The sequence below is a fragment of the Pogona vitticeps genome, chromosome 4 (genome assembly GCF_051106095.1).
Source record: "Pogona vitticeps strain Pit_001003342236 chromosome 4, PviZW2.1, whole genome shotgun sequence".
Taxonomy (NCBI): Eukaryota; Metazoa; Chordata; class Lepidosauria; order Squamata; family Agamidae; genus Pogona; species Pogona vitticeps.
In genome coordinates, this window is record NC_135786.1 from 21,633,649 (window position 1) to 21,653,991 (window position 20,343).

General features: G+C 44.7%; 1 protein-coding gene across 1 annotated transcript; it reads right to left on the bottom strand.

Annotated features, from left to right (window-relative positions):
* Positions 1 to 221: 221 nt before the first annotated feature.
* On the bottom strand, positions 222 to 6,075 carry SNAI1 (snail family transcriptional repressor 1). Its single transcript, XM_072996861.2, has 3 exons — positions 5,846 to 6,075; positions 4,636 to 5,163; positions 222 to 1,900 (listed from the first exon to the last, which is right to left on the bottom strand). Exons 1-3 carry the CDS (start codon positions 5,922 to 5,924, stop codon positions 1,719 to 1,721), a joined length of 789 nt encoding a protein of 262 aa, XP_072852962.2. The 5' UTR covers positions 5,925 to 6,075; the 3' UTR covers positions 222 to 1,718.
* Between the last annotated feature and the right edge of the window lie 14,268 nt (positions 6,076 to 20,343).

A 20,343-nucleotide genomic window follows, 5' to 3' on the forward strand; every position in this document is an offset into this window, starting at 1 on the left:
GCTGGCCATGCAACAACTTGCAGATCAGAGCCTTGGAAGCTGGTGTTTGCTGGATGTGTTGGACAAACAGCTGTGGATAATGGGAGCTGTAATCCAAGCCACCTAGAGAACACTGTTGCTAAGCGTTTTGTTGCAATTCACATTTGTTAAATTAAGGCCACTGTGTTTTCTTGTAGAATATCCATATTAGCCAAAAAAGTGAGTAACAGCACAAAAAAGCATATTATAAATTAATCACTTTATTGAATATCAATAAATTGCATATAATTATATATATAAAAAAGTTCTTAATCAGTATAAAATTGTGGCACAAAAATATATAAATACCAGTGTACCTTTGAAATGTAAACATACCCTTTTCTTCTTCTTTTTGTTTATGGTGTGAAAACAATGTACAAAAGAAAAGATGCATTCAGGAGGCACCTGTCAATACCCATAAATAGCTCTTTTGGCACACACCTGTCAGTGGGCAGCCTTCTCTACATAGGCCCCTATTGTATCGCCTGACAAGTGCCCGCTATTAGTCACAGTTCCTTTGAAAAAGCATGTGTTAAAAGAAGTCATATTAGCAGGTGCTTGAGTGCATAGCTGCTCTGTAAACAGAAGTCTTGTTTGAAATGGCTACTCAATGCCTTCTATAGACATTGTTAATCTCTGAGGCATTGCAAATTATCATTGTGCTGGTGGGAGACGCAGCTGCCTCAGTGCTAACACTGTATTACTGCATAGTTACACCTTCTACAAGTAGTGTATATATAGTGATGACAGCAAGAGTGCGGCAGCAGGGGAGGGGTGTGTGTTGCTTTTATCCTTACTTCCCCCCCCCCCCCAGAGATGTATCAGCTCAGGGTCAACAGTTACTGCCAATTTATTATACTAATCCCTCACCGCCCCACAATAAGAAAAAATACTGCTATTCTTTAGGCCAGCGAGCTAAACTGCAAGGCTCAATCCTGAGTGATACTGAGCACCATCTGAACATTCTTATACTTGTAGGGGGCAGTGGTAAAGAACACATACAACTTTGATCAAAGCTCGGAAAAATTATTCCTGACCTCCATTTCCCAGAAACTCCACGCCAAACATGGTCATAATTTTTCCAAGCTCTGGTAAGGATGGCGTCTAGTTTAAATGGCTTTCAAATGGAAGACTAGAAAAATTCACAGGGGATAAGGCCCAATGGCTATTAGACACAACATTCCTAGCAGAACCTTCATCTTTGGTGGCAGGATACCCCCAAATACCAGATGCCAGGAGGACTTGGGGGAGAGGTAGACTAACCATCACTTTAACACACCTTGTGCAAGTTTGCAGAAGCTGGCTACCACTGAAAGATAGAATGCTACGCAGATTTTGGTCACAGACAATCTGGTTAGTTCAGTGAAACACATCCATGCTTGTCCTATTGTAAACCAGCCATTTGCAAGGGGAAACCATAGGATCCTGCACCTGCCTGAATCAGGATGCATTCTGCCACAATAGGGAAGGAAAGAAGGAAAGACAACTCAAGTTTTAAAGGCTCTCTAAGGAATTTTTTCAAAAAAAAAAAAGGATATGTATGGTATTTTAAGGCCTGAAGCATCTGGAAATAACAGTACAATACATGCTGTGTTGGCAACTCAACGGAATTATCTTCCTACAGACACTAATTACAAGAATATGTATTTGTATCGAGGAGTCCGTGGGGATATGCACGCACGCACAAGCATGGGGAGCTCTCAGCGAGTTCCGGTGCATCCCGTTTCTTCATGTTTGTGGAGAAGTGACATGCGGGAGAAAGTCCGAGAGCAGGTTTTGCACTGATACTTCTTGACCTCAGAGTGGGTCTGAAGATGGGCCCGGAGGTTGGAGCGGTCTGCAAAAGCTCTGTTGCAATGTGTGCAGGAAAAAGGTTTCTCTCCTACAAAGGCAAGAGAAGAAAGGGTGGTCAGCCACAGGTTCAAACATCTGGATCTTTTGCAAGCAACTGTTTCAGAAAATACATCACAAAATAAAACAAAATACAAATATCCACTACTAACATTTTTATAGCCCTTTTCCAAGTCTTTCGATCACACAAATTATATCACTTTGGCAGATTGAAATAAGCTAGAGAAGGCAACAGTTCTATGTCTCCTTTAATGGCAAGCTCAACTAATTGCTTAGAAATAAATGGTGCAGAAGCTCTTAAGGGCCATTTCTACATAAACAAAGGCATTAAAATTACAGTTTTAAGTTAAACAGGCATAGGTTTATTTGAAAATGAGTGCAGTAGATCTACATGAGATTAAGCAACTTTGCATCCTCTTGAGGTCAGAGGAAAAAAGCAGGATGTATACTTTTTTCCTTCTTTGAAGTAAAAGCATGAGATCCAGTAAGTATGCTGAGGTTTGTATACTAACGCTGCAATTCTATACACATTTATCTAGGGAATAAGTTTCATGGACCACAGTGGGGCTTACTTTTAAGTAAGCATAGAGAGCATTAGATTGCACCACTGCACGCGTCTCCTCAGCTTGTGCTAACCCACTCATGATCTGCATCGGGCCAGAATTTGGGGAAGTTACTTTGTTGGTCTGCAGACATCTGAACCTCCTAGCCAGCTCTGTTGAGCGAGCGATTCTGGTAGCTTGGGGAGGTGCTGGGGGTGGGGGTGGGGGGTGGATAGGACTCTCCTAAGCTCTGCAACTGCCAGTGCAACAGACCATCCAGCTGAAGAACATTAATTCTGCAAGATGCAAATGCTCTCATTGGACAACTTACTGTAGTATCAACAGTGCAAAAAATGAACCGCATCAGCCTGGCAGTCTCACAATACCAAAAACAGAGCCAGATCCCTCCCAAATGCTCACTCCCCCCCCCCCTCATAAACTCCTTGCTAAAAAGGATAAAGTGGGGGGGGGGACAAATTCCTATCTGAGAAGTTCTTTGGGAACTAACCCACAGGACATGCTCAATTGGGAAAGCACAATTAAGCCTTTCTGGCTTTCTTCAGGCATCATCTTCAGCACTTTTAAGAAGGTGTGAAATCAGCACTGAGTAACAATTAAACGATCCCACACCCCACCAGCACAAAAGCCGCTTGGAGCAAGATGCATTGTAAATGTGATACTCTCTGGATTAAAAGCTCAAAAAGCTCCCACAGGCTGGCAGCTGGGAAGTCTGGTGTTCAGCCCCCCAGGCATTACAGTAGCAGGTGCACGCAGGGAAGAGCGGCAGTGCTCCATTAAAGCACCTGCCTGGGCAGAACCAGCAACTCCCTGCCCACCCGCCCGCCCGCCTGCCCGCTCGCCTGCTGGCCACCTCCACTCTTTTCCAAGATCCCTGCCTGCTTCCTCCTCCAAGGCACCATTAGGCCAATTATGCAGATCAATAAGGACTAGAGTGATGCATCTCAGTAAGCTTTGTGCTGAGAAAGATAAGCTTGACTGTCTTGACAGGAGAGGACCTGTTTTAGGAATCTTTTCACCCAGGCCATTATGTCTTTATGAAGATGGGAAGAGCTGCCCTTCCCCTCTCCCCCAGGGAACCTAGGCAACACTTATCACCTTGCATAGGGCTTTGCTATGGGAAACAAAGTCAGGGTAAGGAAGGTGCTGTCTGGCATTCCAACCCAGGAGTCATCTCTCCCCAGGCAAGGGGAAGCACATGCCTCAGCCCCTGTGTTGACATTACAGATGCCTGCAAGCTGCCAGTGGACGGCAAGGCAGGCACAAAGCCCTTGCAGTCAGATGGCCCCTTTGTGCACAGAGTGACTCAAGGCTGATTCACATGACTGAGTGCCTGCTGAGTCGACTGGTTAGCCAAGCTGTGTTTGCCTGCCTGGAGAGATGTGGTTATGGGATCACTTCCCCAGATTGATTGGGCCATTCTGAATCACGACTCCAGGGAAAGAGGAGGAGGGCGGGGGACTGGAGTGCACCCTGAGCTAATCACTCGCATATTACTGCTAGTTCCAAGTAGAGTAGTCCCATTGATTCAATCAAATGTACATAACACTGTTCAGCAACCGATTCAATAAGTAATAGGAAACAGTAATAGGAAACAGCAGCAGGATCCCAGTTGTAGCACATGTGGGGAGCACAAATACAAGCAAAGACCACGCCTGAACACACATGAGCCCAAACATGCACGAAATTCCCCTCATGGGCAGTTTGCAAATGAAGAATTGTGCTGGGATGGTTTTGGCTTGTAAAAGCTGGCTAAGTAGTTCGGGAGGCAGCAGGAAAAGAAGACCAAATACAAGACGGACTGACTCCCTAAAGGAAGCCACAGACTTGAGTATACAAGACCTGAGCAGGGCATTCAAAGATGAGACATTTTGGAGATCACTCATTCCTAGGGCTGCCATACGTTGGAGGCAAATTGACAGCACATAACAAGTAGTTCAGGAATTGAAAATATTGCTTTTGGGGGGAGTGGGACTCCGAGAATCCCCCCCCACCAGCGTAAGGGATTGGGGGTTCCCACTACAGTAGATCCCTCATGCTGCCCTAGCCGGAAAGCCCTCGTCCAAAAACCTGTGACGGCAGTGTGGAGGGGGGGGGGGGAGAAGACAAGAGAGAAGAAGCCCTTTGCAGGAGGAGAGATTTTGGGAGAGGGAAAGAGCACAGGTAGGAGTAATGGGAGGCAAACATATAAAAAGCTGCCCTTTACCAGTGTGCGTTCTGATGTGGCCCTGCAGGAGCCAAGGCCTGGAGAAAGCTTTGCCGCAGATCTTGCACACGCAGGGGAGGGTATGGCTTCGGATGTGCATCTTGAGGGCCCCCAGGCTGACGTATTCCTTCTCGCAATACTTGCAGCTGAAAGATTTCCTGGTCTGGGAGTCGCAGTGCAATTGTCTGTGCTTGGAAAGGCCGGCGAAGGTGGAGTAGGACTTGTTGCACTGGCTGCAGTGGAATTTCTCCGCTTCCGTGGCGGCGGAGGAGGCCGGGCTGGGCGGATCCGAGGTGGTCTTGCTGTCCTCCTCTTCGCTGGACAGGGAGGTGAGGTCCAGGGGTTTGGAGTCGGGGCTCGGGGGAGACGCGGCGTTTTTCTGGTACTCCGGCTCCGCGGCGGGGAAGAAACTGGAGAAGAGCCCCGCGTCCCACACAAGCGGAGGGTAGTAGGGGCCAGCGCTCAGGAGATCTGGCTGCGGGATGACGGACACCGGGTACTTCTCATACAAAAACGGGGGGACAATCACTGCAGAGAAGCCGAAAGGCAGACAGGTTAGTGAGCTGTTAAGTTAAGGCCCAGCATCTCAGCGTGCAGAGCAGATGACAGCTCAGATCCAAATCCGGTCTTCCCAGGTCCCTAGCATTTTTATAAAGGGGGTAATCTTCCGAAGAGCTAAATTACAGAACCCGGTGATTAACATGACCAGTGTACCTCTGAGCACACGCAGAGTGCCACAAGGGAAACAGGCATCTAGGAGAAAGCTTGCCTACCCGTGTCTACACAGAAGGAAACCTCGCCAAATTCCTTGGGCTTCCTCCCCACTGCTGGTGGACGGGACTGCAGCAGAAACCCCGCGTCCTGCACCCCACTTACGCCGCCCCAATCCCCGCCTTGCCAGGGCGCAAAGCCTCCCCTAGCGCAGCCCGACTAGCCCCGCTCATCCTCCCCACGTTACTCGGCTCCTCGAAAGTTCCCGCCCCTCCGCAACTGGGCTTCACAGGCGGAGTTCGCCCGCCGGATCGAGCCGCGCCGTCCGCGCCCGCCCGGGGATCGCCTGGTTGGCACTCGGCGGCTCGTCGTCCACGTGGGTCCGTCGGCGGGCAAGGGCAAGGGGCGCCCGGCCGCTTTGTCTCAGGCGCCGCCAGCCAGCCTTCTGCCCGGCCCTGCCACCCCCTGCCCAAACTCTGCCCGCCCGCCCCGCGCTTACCCCTCCGGCTTTCCAGTTCGCTGTAATTCGGCTTCTTGCTGGCCGAGAAATGCTTCTTGACGAGGAACGAGCGCGGCATGTTGCTGGCGAAGCGGGCGCGGCTCGGGTCCAAGCGGCGGCGGCAGCGGCAGCAGCGGAGGGTGCGCGGTCTGCAGGACGCGCGGATTCAAGGACGGCAGGAGGCGCAATTCTCTCCCGCAGCCACTCCGGGATCGGGAGCTCGAAACGCCGGAGCGGCCGCGCCACCGGCTAATATGGGCCGGGCGGGGAGGGGGGAGCCAGGCCCGCCCCTCCGGGGGACTTGGCAGCCAATGGGAGAGGCGGGGAGGGGTCCGGCCGCGGCGCCTGGGCTTTCCGAGCAGGTGCTGCCCCACCAGAAAAACGCCCCCCCCGCCGCCGGACTGCACCTCGCGAGGTGCGGAGCGGAACCTGTCCGAGAAGAGGGCCGGGGGCGGGGGGCGGGGGGCGGCTGCCGCCCAAGTGGCTAAGCCGGCCGCCGTTGAGCCTTCGGCTCGGGACGGCTCCCGATGAGGGGAAATCTCTGGCTGCTGAAGAGATCGGGAAACCCCTGTGAACTTGGGGTGTGTGTGAAAAAGAAAGGGGGGCAGTGGGCGTGACGTCGGCCCGGCCAGTCTTGCATCCGAAAAGGGCTTCCCTCCTGTGTGTGAACTTTTAGGGCGCTGAGCCAGAATCCCCGTTAGTACCTGATCATCATCGTCGTCGTCATCATCATCACCGATCCTCAGGCGGCCATCCGCAGCCAAGCCTGGAGGCCACCGGGGCTACGGGGAAGTTGTTGCCGACTTTTCCCATCCCTCTTTCCCCCGCGACCGGCCGGCCGGGCGGCCCCCCCTCTCTTCCCAGCCCTTCCCCGTTTACAAACCGAGAAGAATAATTTTGGAGTTTTGAGCCGTCCCTCCGGGAATGAGAGTGGGAGGGCTACCCCCCCCAACCCATGTCTGTCACCCGGGGGCCGCATCCCTCTAAAAAGGAATCCGCAAAACAGCATTCCCATGCAAGGGGATGCAAAAAGATATGAGTACCAATCTTTGCAGTCTTGAACTGGTCTATGTACAGTATTGCGTGTGCTAGGTATGTGTTCATCTACGATCCCTTCCAGCTGGGGGTGTACAAAATATCCAGCATGTGGCACCGATCGAGGTCGGCTTCCAGATCTCGGGCCGAGACTTGGGTACCCAGGGTGGTATGGTGGACGGAGCGATGGGCAAGAGCCACTGGAGACCAGGGTTCGAATCCCACACTTGGCCATGGAAACTCACTGGGAGAGAGGAGCCGGTCACACCACTCCTTAAATATCTCGCTTACCCTGAAAGCCCTAGGAGGGTCTCCAAAAGTTGGTTCCGACTTGAGGGCATTTATCTAATAGGAGGCACGGATGTGGCTTCCAAGCCCCGGGGCCAGCGGGCGAGCCAGCCCCCGACGTGCCCACGGGAACTCTGCACCTGCCTGCTCTCCCCCCCCCCCCCGCCGCCGCGGCCTCTTCCCGAACCTGCGATTCTTTGGGTCTCCTAAGACTCCCAGCCTAAAGAAGGACAGAGGCTCGGGGTGGTGGAGTAGGAGGAAAAGAGCCCCTTCTGAGCACCGTTTCTCGTGGGATTTCTGGGTCAGATCCGCAGGAATTAAACTGAGCAGAACAGGCTGAGGGGTTGCATTCCAATAAATCAAATTCCTACCGCACAGCCCGGGAAACCTACTTTTTGCGCAATATAGCAAACAATTTCTAGTTTCCAGTTTCATGTCCCTTTTCCTCCTCACGCCGGATTCGTGATTCGGATAAAGAGCACGGATCCCTTTTGATCACCTATAATATGTACATACGCTCTTTGTCGGGACGATTCAATACAGTGTAGGGGAATCCCTGTTAGACGCCCCGTGAGCTTTCCACTAGGGCACCAGCGCCCTCTTCCGGATAATTGTGAAATATATTCTGTCGCGGACAGTCCCGTTAGGCCAAAATTAAGTGCAGTTTTAAGGTCGGCTGAGTTCTGCGGGGCTCTCAGCATGCACAGGGTCACAGGCTTACCTATGTTCTTCACTCTCCCACTGAAATTAATTTGGCACGGTTTAACTTCGCTTAGATTTCGCCTGGCTTGTTAATGTAGTAAAGGACTATTTTTTTTTTAAGCAGTAAAGGACTACTTTTAGTTTTTTTGTTATCTGCCATCCTGTACCTCCAACTTATGGTGACCCCGTGAATGACTGATATTTTAGTAACTTAATAACAGTCGTACATCTGGCTAATTTTTGGGCTTTTCTGATCCTTCCCCACCCACCCCTTTGTAATAGATCACCTCCTAGACTAGAGTCTGATAATGAGCTATAGGGAGCTCAAAAAAACTAGTACACTCTTGTGGCATTTTCCTTATTCATAATAAACCTATTGTCCAACCATTTCTTTTGTTCTGTTTTACAAATTGTTGTTATCTGTGAAGTTGATTACTACAAGTGACTGTGGGAGGGGGATTTGGAGGGTCATTTTTCAGGTTGTACCATGCAAACAGGGTGTCTGGATTAAACCCTTTTTACAAAGCTGACTGCTTTTTTTTCCACTCAAAGAATTGCAATGAAATGCAAGTGTCGATTATATGTATATAAGTGAATCACACATTGCACTTGTGGCAAACAATTTCATGCAACCCGTTTAGACAAGTGTAATGACGTTCCAGCAGCTGGATGCAGGAAGAACACGTATATGAATGAATATAGTCTTCATAGAAAGAAAATAATGGATGTTGTTTGGAAATACTTGTTACTATTTGCTCAAAAAACGGCAAGCCGTTGAAGTGTTTTTTTACAATAGCAACTCAGATCAGTTTAAATAGATCAATATAGTGTTCAGTCAATGAGGAATATAAATGCACCAGTGTAATTTTTCTTGCAACATAAAGGTAGACCAAGGAAATGTTCCTCCAGATCCTGCAGGACACACACAATTTAGATCTGTAACAAGGCTATTTTTTGCATGCCTACTCAGAAGTAAACCTCACTGAATTAAGTCCTATGCAGAATTTACTTGAGAGTAAGTCCCGTTGGAATTACTTCTGGGTACAATAGACAGGCATAGTTAACCACTTAACTGAATTCTGAAATAATTTAATACTGTTTTAAACTGCTTTATCAACAATTATTACCTTCAAATACATCCACAGCTCATCTGGCCGTCTGTACAGCTCTTTTTTTGAATAACTAACTAATTAACTAAATAAATAAATAAAGTAAATGCTGCCCTAGCAAAATTCACCTCTTAAAAGTTATCAATAGAAGTTGGTGAAAGCAAAACATCACCTGAAGAAGTGGACTGTATATGCTAAATAAAGTTGATAGCCTTTAAAGGTGCCTCAAAACTCTGGTTCCTGAGGCTACCGATTAACATGGCACGCCCTGGAAATAATTAGGACTGCAGCTGGTAATCTTTGGAGGGTATTAAGAAAAGTTTGGCACCCCCTATCTGTGATTAATTCCTCTCGTTGCAAGCACATACATGGGGCAGCATGTCCAGTTGACTCCCACCAAAGTAAACACCTCTTAAGCCACTCTTTTCTTTGAAAAAAAGAGGGGGGAAGTGCCTGGTGTCCTCTAAGGGTTGCAAAGTTGTAAGTAATAAGAGAAGACAAGGCAAAGTCACCTTGATGGTAGCTTCCTATTGTGCTAGAGTGGCCCAGAAATGAATACAATTAGGTACCCTTAAAGCAGGTTTGCACTGCAGAGACAATGGCTACTGGTCATAAAATTAGATAGCTGTTGACAGAAAGACTAAAGTTTGTTGGTTTGCTCTGAACTGATTATGGAGAGGGTGTTGGAGAAGGGTCCCAATTTACGTGTCCAAAAAAAGGTTAGGTTTTTTTTTTTTTTTTGGCCAACCTGTTGAAAACTTATATCTTTTGCCTGTCATAACAAGAGCTATTCTTAAACATTGTTAAGTAGCCAGCAAGTCCTTAAACACTGGTAAAGCTGCACGGTGACTTCATTCAGGCTGTGTACATTTAGCGTTAGGGTTTCTGTATGTGCTGCGTAGGCTTATGTGTATGGAAGACATAATCCTCTATAGGCAAGGAGCTCAGGTGACCCTGCTCACCTTGGTCAGGTGATTCAGAGAAATTCTGGACAGGGGTAGAGATAACTTCATTGTAAAGAAACCTGTTTGGAGATGATATCAACTCCAGCAGGATCATGTGCCTTGAACTGAAATCTGGCTAACACCTGTAATCCAATCAACCTCCGCTTAATCCAGCCGGGGGGGGGGGGGAGGGAATGGAAATGCATCACAATTGGTGTTAAACTTTACAATCATGGAACTTTTGACAATTCTTAAACAGGTTACGACACCTCAGTAATAAATTTGAAGCACGGGGCATGGGTTGCCTTGAGCAATGTCATGGAGATCTGACGAAAATTCAGTTCTGACTCACATCTGAATGTACTTCCTACATCTCCGTGCAAAAACAGTGCGTCCTTAAAAGATCTGTGGTTGCTGAAATCTGGCGTTTTATTTCTACCCGTTTGCATGAACACATGCTTGGGAAATCAACTTTTGGAGAGTAGAATTCCCAGAATCTGTTGACTAGAAGATGTCCCGAGTTGAAATCCAAAGTTGTAAATTTTCCAAGCTCTGTTTTGTTTTCTCAACATGTTCCTAACACATGGACATTATCAAGCAGAAAATACTCCTGTATCTTGATTCACCCATTTAGCCAACAGATAGAACCCAAGGAAGACCAACACCAGTTGCACCATCTACTTGAGCAGTGGTTCTTAATGTGGGTGATAATGCCCCCCTGGGGGCGATTTCATTTTTCAGGGGGGCGGTAGAAGAAAAGGGTGGTGTGGGGGCGCTGGAGCAAGCCAAACCTGTGAAGATGGCTGCAGCCTTTTTTACAGTGTACATGAATATATATTTTCATCCAATTTTAATTTAGTTTCAGACTTTTTGTCTTGAAATTTTTAGTTCCTGCATTTGTTTTTATGCCCTTTTTATATTTCTTTTTGCGTCTTAAAATTCACTTGCAACTACATCATTAAATGTTACTTTTGGGGGGGCATTTCATTTTCTTGGAATTTAATTTTGTTTTCAGAGGTCATTGGATTTAAGTGTCTTAAATAAATAAATAAATAAATAAATAAATAAATAAATAAATAAAGAAAGAAAGAAAGAAAGAAAGAAAGAAAGAAAGAAAGAAAGAAAGAAAGAAAGAAAGAAAGAAAGAAAAGATATCATCACCGCGGGGAGGGGGCGATGATAACTTCCTCAATGGCTCAAGGGGGCGTTTCTTTTAAAAAGGTTAAGAACCACTGTACTAGGGTGCCTGTTAGTCTATTACAAGAGATGATTTCTGAACAACAGTTGTTTTGTAATGGCAGCAACAAAATTCTTTAGCATTATTTATGTTACAGTTGCCTGCTGAATGAAAGGAAGTGTGGGACAAGCATCAATGGATTTTTGTTTGAAGCAAACAAAGCCCCTCCATCCTTCTGAGGTTGATAAACTGAGTACCCAGCTTGCAGGGAATGTGTAACCTGCACAATGAAATTGTAAACCACCCATAAAGCGCTTTAAGCACTATTGGATGGTATTCAAGCAGCACAGTTTGCTTTGCTTTACTTTATTCTCATTCAGAAGTAAGCTCCCTTTGGGAAGTCTAGCATGTCTCTGGGAAAGCAAAACAGTAGACGGAGACTTTTTACATAGTTCTTTTGCTTTGCTATTGCTACATACTGAACATTCGTGCTCAAGGAATTTTCATGTCAGACTCCTGTTGTGAATTTTAAAAAGCATTTAGGTTTATGGCAATCCTGCAAATGGTTATTTGTTTCTCGAAATTCATTTCTGTAAGAAAGATGGAAGGCTCAGTCAACCTTGAGCCAGCTACCTGAGCCTCTCAGATTAAACTTAAGTCATGAGCAGAGACTGCATTACGGTACTGCAATTTAACCACTGCACCACGAGGCTTCAAAGTAATAACATCACTGATGTTCTCTCAGTGTCAAAACAGCTCTATAAGCTCCATTTTCCAGATGTTCCAAAGCTTCTGAAGCAGCACGAACTCTGAGGAGGACTCCTCTAAGAACTCACTGAAACCATTAACAGAATTTCCAAAATTGGTGGCTGGTCATGTTAACCAACACAGGCTCATCCAAGGTAATCAAAATAGACCTCTGTTGCTACCTCCCCAACAATAATCCTAGATCATAGAAATCTTCACATTTCTATTTAGTTATATCCTAATTTCCTATTATTTTTTATTCAAGGGAACTAACACTCTGTTTAAAAATCTGCTAGGCTAGTAGACAGTTGGCCCAATCACAAATACAACTGGATAGTTAACCTTAAGAGGCCATAACTTAATGCATTGATGTCAGCAGTACCACCCTCTGTTCTAATCTCATCAGTTCAACTTGTTAAGCATGTTTAGCACCAAAGAGAAGATACTTAGCAAAATGAAATGCAACTTCTAGCTTCGAATTAGAAATGTACATCATCTTGCTGAGAACTGTTAGCATTTAAATGGCTTCAATTCAGCCCAAGCCCAATCAAAAGAGAAGATAAACATTATCCAGTCTCTGCTGATTATTTTCTTCATTCTTTTACTTCCCCTTTGCTAATCTGTCTGGAGGAACAAAACTTGAAAGCTTTGTTACCACTTTTTTCATTTGCCTGGAGCAAGGAGGGGCTTTTGTTATCCTAGTCTTCTGGGAGATAACATCCTCACTTCATTAAGAACAAAAAACAAAAAAAAACCTTTAGACTCATGCTTGTCTCCTTTCCCATCCACTATTGTAAATAGCTGGGCAGGAGAAATCAGGGTGTGTAATGGGGAATGGTTATAGTATGCATCAAACAGTTAGAATGTATATTTTAATGATATAATAATGGAATATAAAATATTCCGTAATGATGGGATGTGATGGATTACGTTCTTTGAAATACAGCAGCATAAATGTACACCACATAAGGCAGATGATTTCATCAAATGCAGTGTTTTTTCAGGAATCACAGTGTGCTGTATTCTGTGACAGAGATGGGAAACATTTGTCTTTTGGACAACAGCCTCCAGAATCCCACAGGTAGGATGGGCCCTGCCTTTGGTATCCTTGCAGTTCTAGCTCCCCACCCTACCCCAAAGTTTGGATTTTCCATTTCTGGTCCACAAAATGTCCTCCTATAACACATTGGTCAGTCTTGAAAATGCTGCAGGACTTGCTGGGATGTGTAGTTCTGACAGGCGATCTAGTCGATGGAACTAGCTCACCCACATTGGTCACTAAGATGTTTTCCCTACCCAAACTGCCATAGTTTAGCATTGGCCCTACACAGTTTTTTTTGGCCACTTCCTAATCATAGATAACCATTTAAAAAAATCTGGATGTAGACAGTCACTGAAGAATAGTTGCTCCATAGCTACTCCTTGGCTTGTCTAGATCTGCCCATACTCTGCAGGCCCAACTGGTATTTTCCTTGGACTAACCAGATAAATATTTATCTGGGATATACTCTCTAGATTTCCATACCAAGCACGTTCATTACAGGTACGTAGATCATTGCCTTGCTGGCTATGGGATGCTGAGAGTTGTGATCCAAAGAAAACAAAGACCTGAAGACCGCTTACATGTCTTATTTGGCATATACTTTCATGGCCTGTAGCCCACTTCTTCAGCAGCATAGGGTGTTGCCTTTGTAGTCAGCCATTTATACAAATGCAGAAAGGACAGGTTTACGAAATGTAGTGAAAATGCAAAAAAGGATGACTGAGTCCTGCAACTTTTCCAAACTTTTGAATTCATTGAAACAATGACCAGTGACTTCTGGGCCTCAGGGTATCTGGGATGTACTTAGAGAGTTTGATTGTGATTGGAGAGAAGCTGTGCTGCAGCCACTCGTGATCCTGTGCCATCATTATCTTTTTCCTTATCATACCTGAGAGGGCTGTTGTGAAGATAAAAGACATGAGATCACGTGTACCGTCCGGACCTCTTTGGAGCAAGGACAGCATGAGAATGTAATGAACTGCACTCACACACTTAGGAAGCTGCAGAATCCGACCTGAGGCTCTGGCTGTGTCAGGAATGAGCCCTTCTCTGAATGCTCTCTGAATGCTCTCTGCCACTAAGCTACTGCTCTTCATTAAATCTTTGTGTGCCATGCTTTTATGATCTTATTTCTCCCTTTTTTGTTTATGAAAGGCAGGATTTTCAGAGAGAGCGAAAAGGAGAACCTCTTCACATTGTTTAATAGTAGAATTTGCTTCCACCCAGAGGCAGTAATGGCTGCCAGCTGGGACTGCTTTGAAACAGCCCATTCTCAAAGTGTGCTCACCAATGGTTCCTCCGCTTTCTGGGCAGAAGGGGCAAATCAAGCGTTGCAACATTCACACAATGTTTTGCAGCTTCTTTATATACAACTTGGATGAGAGTCCAGAAGGGAAGCCCATCGCGTTTGCAGCTGGCACCAAATTTAGAGGTGTAGCTAATACTCCAGAAGACAGAATCAGAATTCAAGGTGATCTTAACAAGTTGAAGATCTGAGTCAAAACAAAATGAGTTTTAATGGGGAGGGGGAATTAAAGTTTTGGATTTAGTGAGGAAAAAATCAAATGCAGAAACTCCCCCGCCCAGTTAATTCCTGACTTCCTTCCCTTCTTTCTCTATTATGATTTGTTTTGTTTGCTCTCCATCTTGTAGAATTCTCTAATTGTGTAAAAATTCCTTCCTTATATTGTTCTTGTATTTTCTGTTGTAAGCCGCCCAGAGTGGTCGCAATGACCAGATAGGCGGGGTATAAATGGAATAAATAAAAATAAATAAATAAATAAAAATATAAGAAAGGTGACAGGTGGCTTGCCAGTAGTACTGTATGTGATTAGACTAGACCACAAGCTAAACATGAGTGTGAGACAGCAACAAAAAAGTGAACTCAATATTAAATTGCAATAAGAGAAGTGAATTGTGAAGATCCAGAGAAGTAATAGTTTCTCTATTTATATTGCTGTTTGATCAGAAGTCACCTATAATATCCAATTCTGGCCACCTGAGTTTAAGAATGGTGTCATCAAGTTGGATTGTGTTCAAAAAGGCTGAACCCAAGATAGTAAAAGATCTGGAAACCAAGCCATATGAAGAATGGTTGATGAAGTTATGTGTGTTTAACCCAGAAAAAGGAAGGCTGAAGAGTGATATGACAACTGTCTTTAAACGTTTGAAGGCCCACCTTCTGTTCTATGACTTATGAGCTACAGGCTTTGGGGCTTTTAAATTAGACGTGGTTCTTTCTCTTTCCACATCTTTTTGATGTTTTGACTGACATTCTGATTGAGCAAGAGGTCTGGTGGACTGAAAAGCTTGCTTACTAATTTGTAGCAAGACAAACAGAACTACATCTTTGAAAAGATTTCAGTCAAAGGCATGGAACTTAGTTGGAAAGAGTGGAAATCCATCAGTCTCAGGAAGAAACACCTACTTCCATTTGAGGAAGTAGATTGTAATCCACCCACACACAAAAATCAAGCTAAAATGCATCTGATAAATTTTAAAGCCTCACAAGATTCTTTGTTTAAGCTGGTCTTTGTTGTTATGTGCAGTCAGGTTGCCTCCAACTTACGGTGATCCTATGAATGAGAGATCTCCAAAATGTCATGTCCTGTGCAAACTCAAATCTGTGGTTTCCTTTAGGGAGTCGATCCATCTTGTATTTAGTCTTCCTCTTTTCCCGCTACCTTCAAACTTTCCTAGCATTACTGGCTTTTCTAGAGAATCCTGCCATCTCATGAGATGCCTAAAGTATGACAGCCTCAATTTCAACTTTTTTGCTTTCACATTCCTAACAAAGATTTTATCCCACTGTGGCTCACAGAATTAATTTCCAAAGAGCAGCCAGATTAGTCTTGTGGCACTTTTAATTCAAACAGGTGTATTGAGTTAAAAGTGTAACAGGTAAGCAGCACACTTTATTGTACTTCATGGGTGTGAGGAAGTGGATTGTAATCTACAAAAGCTCATGACAAAGTTAATGAGTTGGCCCTAAAGATACTCTTTCTCTTGGGTGTTAATAGGAAAAGTACATTGGTTGTGTGAACCATGTCTAAGGGGAGAATCTTTTAAAAGGGCTGGAAGATGCAGAAAGTTTAAAAAAAAAAAAACAATACCATCCTAAGGAGCAGTTTCATGTCTCATCATGGAAAGAACAGAAAAAAGGTGAAGCTCTGTCCTTGGTTGAGAGTGATTGGTTTGTTGTCCCACTGCAATGAGATAAGCAGGGCAGTTCACACATCTGGATGAATCCATTGTCCCAGCATTGTCTTGTGATGGGCTTCACAAATCATTGTTGAGATCCATTAGCCCTACAACCCTTGGAAACATTTGCTTAGGGCAGGCCACCTGGTAACTGGAAGCCTATTTTGCTGCCTGGACAATAGTGCCACTCTTTGGATACTGTTGTTGAGGTGGCAATTTCCTAAGGATGCTTCTTTGCCATCACTTTGTCTACTGGTTAGAATATTAGACTAGAAAGAGGAGATCTAGATGCAAATCCCTAATCAGCCATGAAACTGAAGCAAGTGATCCTGGCCCCAACTTTGCTTCTCCACTTCATCTCTACCTCATAGGGTTTTTGCAATGCTACAATAAGGAAATGGGAATTGTGTGTCTCCCTGTTAGCTGTGTGCCAAAAAACAGACAAACAAAATAGGAGACAAAGGCAATACAAATTGAAGAACTAGTTAGTTTTACCAATCTGCCACCCTGAATGCACCCTGATTTCAACAGATTTTGGGAGCTAAGTAGGGTTGGAGCTGGTGAATACTTAAAGTGGGAGGCCATCACAGAATACAAGGAATCTCTAGGTAGAGCTAGGAAAGAATTCTACCTGGATACCTCTAGAGCAGTGCCTCCAAACTTTGTATCCCCACATGTTCTTGGACTAGAATTCCTGGAAGCTTTCACCACTAGCTGTGTTGGCCAGGATTTCTGGGAGTTATAGTCCAAGAACATCTGGGAACTGTTCTAGAGCTAATGCAAATCAGAGATGCCAGTATCAAGCTAGATGGGCCCATGATCTGACTCAGTGTAAGGCCGATTCCTATGTTCCTAATAGTGCAGCAGGCACCGGTTTCCAGAGGGGTGCCTAGTTTGTTTGTTGAAGCAAACCTCCTCTAAGGGTATTGCAGGACCTCAAATGTTGAACGTACTGTATTTTATTCTAACATGAGCTTTGGTCAAATACAGCCTGCTTGTTATCCAGAAGTCCAGGATGCTGTATATAAAGCAGTGGTAAAAAAAGTGTGGCTTGGGGAATTCCATGAAGTCCCATCCCCCACAAAAATATCTGTATCCTTTCATCCCCCCCCCCATGACAATGATGATGGTGACCATAATAAACTCAAAAAATGTGGAACCAAGATTAGGTCATTCTCCTCTCTGTACTAATTTTAGCAGCTGGAGTCGGACTTTCACCAATATTCTTTTCTTTTCTTCTTTCTTTGTTCATTTTGGGGTGGTGGGTAGCCCATGGTGGGTCCTGGAGGGGGAAAAATTGGCTTCTAGACCCTCCAAAATTGTCTATCCCCAATATACAGTGCACACACTTCAAACTGGGTTGTAGATTTGGGAGTCAGAGGGAAATTAAATACACTCAGGCATCACATGTTCACAACCAATCACCTTGTTAATATTGCCCAGTCACACAACTGCTGCTTGATATCACAGATCTCCCATTATTAGGTGATTAACACATGCGGTGAGAGAAGGACCTGTTATTAGAAAGACAATTGTTAATGGTCAGGGTCAGTATTTTCTGCATTGAATCTTCCCCCATTTTATTATCGCTAGGAATTCATAGTATGCCAAGATGACAGGATGAACTGCACCAATGCTGGATAGCTGAATGATTTAGGTGTCTGACTACGAAGCCAGAGGTGGGGAGTTCAATTCTCCACTGTACCTTCTCGACAGGAGCTGGACCTGATGATCCACAGGGTCCCTCCCAGTTCTTTAGTTCTAAGGTGGTGGTTTTTTCATTTAGTCAACTGATACCGTGCTTATGCTGATGTATGTAAGTACAAAGGGAGTAATATATCAAGGACATCCAGTCCCCTGCCATGTTGCTTTCCTACTTTTGGGGTGTGTGTTTACACAGTAGATAATATATCCATTTCAATCCCTTTGGAAGACCCCAAACGGATTCCCCACAGAGATGCAAAACTGAGCTGGTGTCTATGACCCAGATTTTTTCCTTCCCAGCCCAACTTACTTGATAGGGTTGTTGATAGCTGGGGAAGAAGAGTTAAAATCACCACCTTTGTATCATTGGAGAAAAAGCAGGGTAGAAATATAAATAACCACTACAACGAAGCATTTAAAGGAGCGTTCAATCCTTTGAAGAACTATAGTAAGAGGGTGTAGAGGGCTTTGCCCAGTAGCAGCTACCATCCAAGTAGTTGACTGAGAGGGCACATTGGCCCTAGTCTTCCTCCACAATCAACTGCACTGTATTTCCAATGACATTATTATAATTGCTCCTAGATGTGTGTCTATACATACGCATGTAATTCACAGTACTGGATTTCAGCATTCAAATATCACAATGCCTACTGCAACCTCATAGGCACAAGAAAGCATTTAAACCCAGCATAATCCTGAGCATCTTGACTCAAGAAAAAGCCCCACTGCAGACAAGGAATCTGCCCCTATGTAACTGAGTTCCAGCTTAGAGTTCTCAATATTTTAAATATTCACTTTGACATTGATTATCAAGACAACTAGCTGCATATAGTGCATGGGAGATATTTTAAGAAACAATGGTCACTTGGTGGCAGAAAAACAATGCTGAAGGATGTACTAAGTTATATTTATGTTCTTCACTGCTGCCTAACAAGCCTTTGTTCTAAAGAAGTGTAAGAGCACCCTCTTCTGTCCAGATGTCACTATTAATTTAGATGACATGGAAATAAAGGATAGGTTCAAGGACAACAGAAATACTGAGAGTGTCTAATATTGTCTTAAAGACAAAGGTCAGTATCCTGTTGGAGTGCAGGCAGGTCGTCACAATCTGCTCTCAGTGCTCCACGCAATCTCCTATTTGCTGTTATGCAAGCCAGACATAGCCATATTATAACAAATGGAGCTTGAACTAGCATACAATATCCCTCCTTGTGCATAACTGGGGGAAAAAAGCCCAACCATGCACGTGACGGGTGGTTATGTACACAGACCTAGCAAAGAGAACTGAACCCAAGTAATACTGTTGTGACATCAGCTTTTCTGGAGCAGAGCACTCTGCAGCAAGTCTAGCATGGCACCCAGTTTGCAGCTTTACCCCCCCTCCTCCCGACTGTAGGTATACATAAAATGCACACACAGTGGCTCCATGAAATGCAAGTACATTTCATTGAACTGAGTTTGGCTTCACCCCTCAATAAATTTGCAAAACATACTGTGTACCATTTCGTACATACACCAAATAGTACAGTTTCACATGATCTGTTGAGGGAGGCATTTTATGTAGAAAGAATAAAATGGAGTTTAGTCTGATAAGGACAGCATTGCATCTTTTCCTTTCGTCCTACACCATCAGCTCTTTCACAGCTTCCAAATTAGTGGGTGTTTTAGTTTTCTGGTTAGCCCCATGCATAGCCCTAAACATGGGCTGCTGGTGGTTGTATAGAGTCTATAGTACAGACAACGTTAGGGAGATGAGGCCTTACAAATAGGGTGGGCAGCATGTGGTCCTCCAGGTGTTTCAGAGATCAACTCTCATTTGCCTCAGATAATGGATTCTGGTAACTGTAAGAGCAGAACCAAAGATCTCCCACCCCATTGCACAGGATAGTGTTAGCCTCACACATTGAAAGAAATCTACTATTGTATTCCCTGGCAACTATTACAGAATCTAACGTCAGATAGATCAGAAATGGGCAATATGTGGTCTACCAGATGTTGTTGGAATGTAACTCCCAGCAGCCTCCGCCTGTCTCACAAGGAACACTGGAAGCTGCAGTCTACCGACAGGGCCAAACTTTGCCACCCCTAACTAAATTATGAGACAAATTCATCTGTGTATCATCTAACATGTACTACTTTCCCCTTTTACTGGAATAAGTGCTCATTTAAGTTTACAAAGCTTTTTTTTCATGTTTTTGTCACTCTTTAAGAGACTCAGGAGCACTCAATGCTTTATGAGATAATCATGTTCACCATGAGAATATCAGCATTTTCTGAAGCAACAGAAATACAAACAATACTTATAACCGGAGTGTTTTTGAATCACTACTCTCCCCAGCAAACAGGCCACACCTACATTTTTTTTAAATACAGTACTTGTTGCATAGGCTTGGCCTGCCTTGCCAAATAAAGATCCTGGACATGCTTACATGGTTAAACAGACATACAGCAACACTTGACGTACTACAGAAAGCACTTAGCATGGCAAACACCAAAAGAGACACAGAGTCCTTCTCCGAATGAAGTCTACAGTTGCCAAACTGGCCACA